Here is a 9,803-nt window from a genome sequence, read left to right on the forward strand (position 1 = left end):
CTTCAGTCCCCAGAGCCCCGTTCCATGTGTCAGACTCTGCTTTGGGGCCGACAGCAGAGGCAGGGAGCCGCTCCGGGGGCTGCCCTGACTTGTGGATTCACCCAGGAGACAGATTCCTGGTCTCCTGCTCGTATGGTTTGAAATAGCGAGGAGCCCCCTGGATCTGCATCTCTCCCGTTTTCACCTGCTGGTGGGGAACTCAGTCTGGCCCCTGGCGGGTTCTGTTCCTCCTCTGGCAACATCGCTGTCCTCTGGTCACCTGGGGCCCACGCTCCGTCCCGCAGACACGCTCCCGGCAGGGGGGCGGTGGCCAGGTCCCCTCCAGCCTCGAGCTCAGTGGCTCCCCCTCTGTGCTGCGCCCCGGAGCGCAGGGCCCTTGGACACGGCTCTCCTTCTACCCCGTACGCCCCTGCGTCTCCAGCAGTCACCTCGTGTTCCTAGGTGCGTGTCCCTCCCTCCCGCCGCACTCATCTCTGACCGCTCTCTGTAGATCTGTTGACGTAATCCCCGACCACCCCAAGTTTCAGCAGCTGCAGAGGGAGCTTTCCCAAGTGCTGACCCAGCGCCAGATCCACATCCAGCCTGATAACTAAGCCGACGCAGGTACCCTGCCTGAGAGGCGTGAGCACCCTCCCCACTAAACAGGACTCACCAACCCGCCGCCACTCCCGGACCAGCTGTGGCTGCGCGGTCCTCTAAACCACCACTAACCCCCGTGTCGGCTCACGGCTGTGGGCGCCGCGGTAACACGTAGACTCGGCCCCGTGTAACCCAGACCCGTATCACGTGTGTGCTGTGTGTGTGTCTTGCACTCTGGGCAGGGGTGGGTGTGGGGCAGAGACGGGGCTTGGCCCTGGCTCTGGAGGAAGCCCAGTCTGGGGATTAACCCTGCGTCTCCAGCAGAAGCCGCCGGTCTGCACTGCTCTGGTCTCAGAGCCGGGGTCTGGGCACGGCCTTCGCTCGGCCGCGTGCCCCAGGGCAGCCTCCCCGAGCCCCCTATCTGTGCACTGGAGCCTCTGGCCTCCCCACCAAGCATCCCAGAGGCCAGGTGAGCCTTCTCCATGGGAAATGGTCCGTTTGGGGCTGTGGCTTGTGAAAGGAGTGTGGGGCCCCAAGCCAGAGGCTAGAGCACAGAGCGGAGGCCAGAATCCCCCCGGCTGGGCTTGCTGCACCCCCAGACCGGTTGCTGCTGGAGCTGCTTGGACCGGCATAACCTTCTGCCCCTAACAAGCTGCGGCCGTCCTCTTAAACGCCTCACACTGACGGAAAGGAGCAAGTGTTGCTTGTTGAGCACAGCTGTGAACCCCAACTTGAGCCCATGACAGATACAGATGGGGGAAAGCCCGCGTCCTGGGAGAGGAGGGAAACTTTTAATCCAAGGCGCTCAGAAGCCCTCAGGGCAGGGCTAAGGGATTTCTGCCCAGACCAGGGACTGGCCACAGAAGAGAAGAGGCCCAGCAGGATTTCGGGGGAGCGGGGGGCATTGATGCAACCAGGCTCCTCTGTGTTCATGGGACTCCAGCGTGTCTGGGCCTCTGAGTGCCACCCTCAGGCCTTGCGCTGGGACGTCCCATTCCCATCGCAGCGAGAGGAAACCTTAAAGCGTGCCGTGGTACTGCCAGCGTCTTCCCCAGCCCCTCAGCTTTTGTTGGGGGTGGGGTGGGGTGTAAAGTCTTCTAGAGCCCTGCCCTGGGTCAGTCCCTTGGCCACCCCCTGGAAGCTTTCCAGCATAGAAACCACCACCACCACCACCACCAAGCAGTGGGCAGCCGGGCTCTCCATGGGTCCAGGACACGTCCTCCTTCCCACTCTGAGCCAGCACTTCCTCTGGGCATTGATTGGACAATGATTGGCAGTGACCTTTCCAGGCTGTGTCCCCCAAATTATATCTCCAGGCCATTCTGAGCCCAGTCTCCCGTGCCTTACCTAATCTCCCTCTGGTTCTAACTCTGGAACTTTCTCCCTTGTGGAGGTTGAGGATGGGGCCCAGGCCAGGCCTGGTGTGCTTGGCTGCTCCTTCCCAGAAGAGCCAGCACCCACGCAGGCCGGGGAGCCGTGCGAGCTGTCGCTTCCTCCCCCTGGAAGCTTTTCTAGAAGCACATGGTGGGCTAAGAACCGAAGCCCAGGGCCACCAGGGCTGCCGTCTGACGCTTCCCTTTGCTGCCGCTGAGCCGGAGCAGCCCAGGATGCTTGTTCAGAAACATTCCACCGAAAACCATGGCACTTCTCCTGAGAGTTTTTTAGTGGTTTATGGATCGGCTTATCCGTGCCACCCTCAGACTTGGGAGGCCACGTGCCATGATTTTTCTGGGATTCAGTAGCCAGAGCTCAGTTTGGGATGTTCTTGGTTCTCCCAGTTCTGGAAGTCGAGGATTCTTTTTTGCCCCGTCTTCCGGCCTTTTCACGGCCGATGCATTTCAAGCCTGAGATTCCCACGGGCCGCAGTGTCCACAGCTTTCCTGCCAGGCAGCCTGCACCCTTCCGTCACTGCTTCGAAACTGTTGAAAAGTTTATAAGAAGTTTAGCAAGTTCTTGGTCAACACGTTGGGTCAGTTTGACAGAGCGACCTTTCAGGCCCTTGGGGGGGGGGGCACTTCCCTGAGCCTCACTTTCCTCATCCGTGGATTGGGGACACCAGGAGGCCCCCCGGGATCTTTGAGGGGAATGAGAGCTGTGTGGGAAGCACTCTGTGCACCGCCCGGCCTCTGCAGAGCTTAGCGGCCGCTTGCTCTGGTGCAGAGCTTAACGCCCGTGCGCAGGTGCACCGGTCCGCACGTCCCCACAAATCCAGGATCGGACAGCAGGGACCCAGGGCCTCTCGTCTCCGTCCCATGCTGCCTCCTGAAATCCAGGCTGAGGGAGCTTCTCGGCCAAGTTCAGCTGACAGTGCCGCACAGCAGCAGGCTGCCCGCGCCTGCCCTTTGGGGGCTGCCCTGGACGTGCACCCAGTCTGCTCAGATGTCCAGAGGTTCTTAAGCGTTTGCTGCGTGGGGTGGCCCTGCACCCTGCACCCTGCACTTGGGGGGTGAGCCGCGGGCCGCCTCTGCCGGGCAGGGGGGCGATGAGGGGAGGCTCCCCGGCAGGGGCCCTGAAGCACGAGGGGCTCGGCTGCGTTGCTCTCGAAGCCCAGGAGCCACCCTCTGGCTCAGGCTGACCTTGGGACCCGCGCCCGGAGGAGTGGAGTGGGGTCCTGGTGACCCCAGGCAGGCCGTGCACGGAGGCCCCCGCGCCTCTCCAGCCCCCCCGAGCCGACGTCAGCCCGGCGGCCCCACGCCACAGTCACCCGGTCACCCGAGGAGGCAGCGTGACCCGGCCCTCGGGGCGCCACTCCCTGCGACAGGCACTGACGCCCTCTTTCCCCCCCGCAGGTCTGTGCAGACTTTCGCAGACAAATCAAAGCAAGAAGCTCTTAAGAACGACCTGGTGGAGGCCTTGAAGAGAAAGCAGCAGTGTTAGAGCTCCGCGCCGCGCCTGCTCGCGGCCCGCCACGCGCTCCTAGAGTCCTTTCTTAGAAAACTCGTCCTCTGCCCCCCGCCCCGCCCCACCAGGTCCCGTAACACCGGCATCGCGACCGCACAGCGCCATCTCCCCAGAATAAAGCCCAGTAAACACCCCTGTCTCCGAGGCCTACTTCCCACCACGTTTTGCTATCAGAACTCTCCTTGTTTCCAGAGCCCGTGTGCTTTTGTTTGCCCCAGGCCCCCCCCGCCTCCCCTCCCTCCCCCCCTTTTTGTTACATTGGTGTAAAAAATGTAAAACAAAAAAATTTTATGAACTAACTGTGGTGTGTGAAAGAGAGAAGAAAAACTGGAAATCTGATTCCACGTGTGTTTGGGAGTTGCTTGGGGTTGGGGCCGGGGGGACAGGGGACAGCTCCCGGAGAAAGGAGGTGGCCCTCAGCGTCGTCCTGCACAGACTGGCCCCTGTCCCACGGAGCCCACGTGGTGGGGGCGCGGAGTGGGGCCTGCTGACCGTCTGCTCTTCTGGCCAGGTGCTTTTCTGTCAATTTTTATGGAATGCAAAAGGAGTTTTTTGTTTTATTTTGTTTTTTTGTAAAGCTTAAAAAAAGAAAATCTACATCTTATACTTGAGCTTCCATACTTAAAAAAAAAAAAAAAGAAAAAAAGAACAAAAAAATAAACAAACTGGGACGCAGTTAGCACCGGCCTTGTGTTCTCTCTCACCTCGCCGCTGTGCATGGCCTGGGGACGGCTGGCCCCGGGGGGGCGGCAGAGGGGGGACCCCCACGGTGGGCGAGAAGAGGGGCCCTTGCGGGGCCCAGGGCTGCTGCTCTGCTCCCCAGCCCACGCGCCCGGAAGAGCTGAGCACCCCATGTCCTGTCACCCTGGGTGTGGCCTCCCCCCACCCCCACCTTCATCCCCGCAGACCCCCACCGTGTGTGGGACTCCGCAGTCCCTGCTCTCCTACTGACACCAGGCAGCTGGGGGGCCAGTTCGGGGGTCCCACGCCCTGGCTGTGGGGTGAGCTCTGCACCCACTTAACACCCCTGGGGCGGGTGGTGGTCTCAGGCCCTTTCACCCTGTCACTGCGGTCTTGACAAGTCAGCCTCCGGGTCGCTGAGCTCCCTCTGGGGCCCCAGATTCCAAGACACACACCCCCACCCCGTTCCAAACTCCTTCGTTTGCATCACTGACTGCAGCACCACGTGGCACATCCCCTGGACCCTCAGCCACCGGAGGAAGCAGGCAGCGTGGACGGGGCCTCACTGATGCTGCTGCCACCCCCACCCCCCAGCAGCTGCCTGAGTGCGGCCACACGGCCCTTCCCTGGCGTGACCCAGGCCCAGCCAGTTCAGTTCTCGCCTGACACTCTCCGACAGGAAAGAGCTGGGAAGGTTTCCTGCTCCCAAGATCCTGGAGCAGCCCCGGCCCCTGACTTTCCAGCTGCCACCCACCCGCTCACCTTCACCTTCCCTCCCGGAGCTCCCCACACGTGCCTGCAGCTCTGCGCCAGCGAACCCTAAGGAGGCTGGAGGGAGGGCAGCTCCCCACCTGCTGGCCCGTCCTGGAATTCTCGGTGAAGCCTCTAGAGCAAAAGCTGCTTTTTTCTTTTTTTTTTTTTTTAACGATTTTATTTATTTGGGAGAGAAAGAACATGAGCAGAGAGAGGGGCAGAGGAAGAGGGACAAGCAGACCACGCTGAGCGTAGAGCCCCACGCGGGGCTCCATCCCACAACCCAGAGAGCATGACCCGAGCCGAAATCAAGAGGCACCCAGGTGCCCAGAGCTCCAAGCTTTTTAAAAATAAAGTGCATCTCGTTCCAGTTAATGTTAAGAATTACCTATCATAGAAGTGAAAGTGTTTCATCATTATTTTGTCAATGTAACATTTGTAAAACTTTCAGCCCGAAAACCAGATTACTTAATCCTACCTTGTCGGGTCATCATTTCAGCCCGAACCTACCTGCTTCGCTACAAATATTTTGAGTGAGGGCTTGTTACTGATTTTGCAATTCTCTTTTCTGCCCTTAGGAAGTAGATGATCTATTATTAAATAGAGAACTTTAAAAAAAAACGAGTTGGTGCTATTTTTGTGTCATAAAAACCTTGATTATAATTCATATCACCAACAGTCTATTCACTTTTTTAAAAGATGAAGTTCACAGCATAAACATTTTCTATAAATTCAATTTAAAGAAATTTTCTAACGTCTATTGAAATGTACAAAACTTTTTAATGTATTTTTAATTTTCTATAATTTTCTCTTTCAGAATACTATGTCAGGGGCACTTGGGTAGTTCAGTCAGTTAAGTGCCTGACTCTTGGTTTCGTCTCAGGTCATGACTCAGGGTTGGGAGATCGAGCCACGTCGGGCTCCCGCTCAGCACCAGCATCTGGTTGAGATTCTCTCCCCCTGCATGAGTGCACGCATGCTCTCTCAATTAAAAATCTTTTAAGATTTGATTTATTTTTGCTAAAGATTTTATTTATTCATGAGAGACAGAGAGAGGCAGAGAGAGAAGCAGGCTCCATGCAGGGAGCCCGACGTGGGACTTGATCCCAGGTCTCCTGAACCAGGCCATGGGCCAAAGGCAGCACTAAACCACTGCGCCACCCAGGCTGCCCATCAATTAAAAATCTTTATACTTCAGAGACACGTAACCCTATCACTGTTCTCTACCTTTTTTGTTTTTTTTTTTTTTTTTTTTTTTATTTTTTTGTGATAGAGAGAGAGAGGCAGAGACACAGGCAGAGGGAGAAGCAGGCTCCCCGCAGGGAGCCCGACCGACTGGATCCTGGAACTCCGGGACCACAACCGGAGCCAAAGGCAGACGCTCAACCACTGAGCCACCCAGGCGCCCCTGTTCTCTACCTTCATTGTGTGACCTTTAAAAAAGTTTTAAGTAATCTCTACACCCTAGGTGGGGCTTGAGCTCACAACCTCAAAATCAAGAGTCACACGCTCCACCATGTGACCCAGTCCAGTGCCCCATCTCTGTGCAACTTTTCAACGTCAATGGCCAATTACTGCTTCACAGAATGAAGAGTGTCACATACATGCAAATTTTTGACTGGTCTAGTGATGAAATTCTTCACAATTCCTCATGCACATTAGGCATTTGGGTTACCATCAAATAGTAGAAATGTTGCAAACTAGAATATAGTTTTAATTTTTTTAATTTAAATTTACTTAACATATAATGTATTCTTGGTTTCAGAGGTAGAGGTCGGTGATTCATCGGTCTTCTAGAACACCCAGTGCTCACTCCCGTCACGAGCCCTCCTCAATGTCCATCATCCAGTTACCCCATCCATCCATCCACCCAAGATGTAATATATTCTTATACCTGTAACTTTCATGCAGATTTAGTAATCACTAACTTGGGTTTTTTTTTTTTTTTTCAAGTAGTGTCCTGGAGCTAGAACTCCTACACCATACACTCCCGTGTCAAGTGTACACATTCGGTAGTGCTGTGATTGTGCGTTACGGGCCTGCCTCCTTCACCAGGTGGAGGGCTCCTGGAGGGACAGTCACTCTCATTCACTTACTGAGCACCTACTGTGTACTGCGGTGAGCAGGACAGAAGTCAGCCCACATTGTGGTGGGGGTAGGGTCGTGCCCACTAATAAAAATCATCTTTACGGACCACTTCTGTGCTGGGCACAGAGATCCCAGTGGGTGGCTGTGTCCTCGGGGCTGCAGGACCGATCGGAAGGCAAGCCCCACTCCCCCGCAGGGCTAACAGTAACCTGACCAGGTAAGCGCTGGCAAGTTGGGGCAGGGAGTCAGGTCTCAGCACCTGGCTGCCTACCCAGGGGCCTCCGCAGTCCATCCATCCAGCAACAGTGAAGGCCAAGTCCAATAGCAGAAGAGGTAGAGAGGGGCGTGAGCTGTGGGGTGCTCCCCTTTCTCCACTTTGGGGGCTGAAGGCCACATCGACGCTGTGGCTTAAACCCCAGGTTCACTGAATTAACCCAGGGGAACCCCCCCTCCCGGGCTGGGAGGGTCTGGGGACACACATGCAGGACCCTTCCTGCTGCCACGGAGACCGCCACCTGCCTGCTTCCCCCATCCCACCCCCACCCCGCCAGGACTCAGGGGACAGAGGGACCAGGCTCTGCGCAAGGCGTCTGCACTCACGGCATCTCAGTAGTTACAGGCTAGGCCTCTTTAGGGGGGGCCGGCCCGGCCTCCTGCTCCCCATGAGTGTCCAGAGGGACAATCCCTCCCGGACAAGGGCGAGTGACAAGTGCGGAGCCTGGGCCTGAAACCCGAATGCAGAACCCGGGCCGCACACGAGGCGGGAGGCAGGGCCTGAGGCCGCACCTGGAGGGCAGGCCCCGCCCTCTGCGGCACCCCCCTCCAGCACCTCCACCTGCGAGCCCCACCCCCTGCACACCTGGCCAGCCAGGGGGGACTGGCGGACCCTCGGCCGCGGAGGACAAGCTCCTCCATTTACCTCCCGGCCCGTCACTTGGCCGTGACCGCGTCGTCCGCAGAGTGCTCCAGGGCCTGAGCCCTCCCAGCCGGGCCTTCCCGAAGGGGAGGGGACCGGAGCCCGGAGCCATGGGGCAGGACACAAGGCGGGACACAAGGCCGGGCACCGCAGCCGCAAGCCAGCGCCTCCCGGGCCAGGGCCGCGCGCAGGGCTGTCCCGCTTGTCCCCGAGCCATGGGACCCGGCTCCCGCCACCACGCTGAGCGGGCCACCAGCGACCAGACAGGGCACAGGGCGCCTGAACCAGCCCAGGCGGAGCCAGCGGGAGGTGGGGGGCAGAGGCTCAGCCCGCCGGGGGGTGGGTTCGCGGGGCGGAAAGCTGCTGGGGCCCTCAAAGCCGGTTTTGCATCCTAAGTGCCCGACCCAGGAGGGCCCAGCCCGGCCCCTCACGCAGTGGGCGCTCAATGGCCGGGCCGACTCGCCCTGGCTGCCCCCCTGCACCTCAGAGCACCCCCCATGCCCCACCCCGTCGTGTGTCGTGTCCCCCCGACCCAGTCTCCCGCCGCCCCGGCCCTGCCCCACGACCCTGCCGTCAGCCTGGCTTCTGGGGGCCCATCCTGGGAGCAGCCCAGACCCACAGCTCCAGGCCTGTGCACACACCTTCCCCTTCCTGACCCGCTCTGCCTCCAGGATTCTGCTCCACGGGGGGCCCCTGGGGGGCTCAGCCTGTTAAGCATCCGCCTTCAGCTCAGGTCATGATCCCAGGGTCCTGGGATAGAGCCCCACATTGGGCTCCCTGCTCGGCAGGGAGTCTGCTTCTCCCTCTGCCTCTGCTGCTCCCCCTGCCTGTGCCCATGCTCTCCTCTGTCATATAAATACATAAAATTTTAAAAAAGGAAAGGAAAGGAAAGGAGAAAGGAAAGGAGAAAGGAAAGGAGAAAGGAAAGGAGAAAGGAAAGGAGAAAGGAAAGGAAAGGAGAAAGGAAAGGAAAGGAGAAAGGAAAAGAAAAGAAAAGGAAAAGAAAAGAAAAGAAAAAAGAAAAGGAAAGAAAAGAAAAGAAAGAAAAGAAAAGAAAGAAAAGAAAAGAAAAGAAAAGAAAAGAAAAGAAAAGAAAAGAAAAGAAAAGAAAAGAAAAGAAAAGAGAAAAAGAAAAAGGAAGGGAGGGAGGGAGGGAGGGCGGGAAAAAAAGAAGAGTCCGCTCCAGGGCCCTCCTCCTCCTCCGTGAAGCCTTCGGGGGTCTCCTCCCGGTCAAAGCCCTTACCCCCAGGGCCCCGCAGCCGTCTTCCCTCCGTGCTGGCAAGGACAGGAGCCGGATCCCCCCATCCCAGCCACCCAGTGCGGCCAGGGCCTGGGCACGCTGCACCCTGCAAATCTGAGCAGCACCTCACTGGGCTGTGGGCCCCCTGCGGGCAGAGACCGCAGACCCCACGGCCGAGCTCCCTCCGGCCCCCAGGGCAGAAGAGGAGACCGGGAGAGCCCGAGACACGCTTCTCCCCCCACCAGCCCTCGGGCCCCACGGTCATGGCCAACAAGAAAGTGGACTCAGAACAGGGTCTGGGAGGCAGTGAGGTTGGGGCTCCGAAGCGGAGCTCTGGGCTGAGCTGTCCTCCCCTGCCCTTCCCCCGGACCTTGCCCTCCTCCCTCCTGCCTGCGACACCTCCCACGCTCCCCCTGCTGTCTCCTGCTCATCCTGCAGGTCACCTCCTCCAGGAAGGTCTCTCCTCCAGCTATAAATGCTCAAAGCTGACCTCATGGCGCGCTCACTACGTTCAGGCTTCCGGGCTGACGTCCGCCGCTACTTTCACCATCTTATAAGAACAATAAGAACATACGAACTGGGAACAGTGTCATCCCATTTCACAGACGAGGTAACTGAGGCACAGAGAAGCTGAGATGCAGACCC

General features: G+C 58.3%; 1 protein-coding gene across 2 annotated transcripts in view; it reads left to right on the forward strand.

The window, feature by feature from the left end:
- Positions 1–4,084, forward strand: part of CAPZB (capping actin protein of muscle Z-line subunit beta) — a 130,118-nt gene extending 126,034 nt beyond the window's left edge. The window contains exons 9-10 of one of the 2 annotated variants that reach the window (XM_041765144.1): positions 491–603; positions 3,369–4,084. In XM_041765144.1, coding sequence (XP_041621078.1) covers positions 491–593 — 103 coding nt within the window. In that variant the 3' untranslated portion in view covers positions 594–603; positions 3,369–4,084. The remainder of the gene's footprint in view (positions 1–490; positions 604–3,368) is intronic. The other variant, XM_041765145.1, reaches the window with a different exon arrangement.
- The last annotated feature ends 5,719 nt before the right edge of the window (positions 4,085–9,803 follow it).

Source organism: Vulpes lagopus, chromosome 8, assembly GCF_018345385.1.
Source record: "Vulpes lagopus strain Blue_001 chromosome 8, ASM1834538v1, whole genome shotgun sequence".
Taxonomy (NCBI): Eukaryota; Metazoa; Chordata; class Mammalia; order Carnivora; family Canidae; genus Vulpes; species Vulpes lagopus.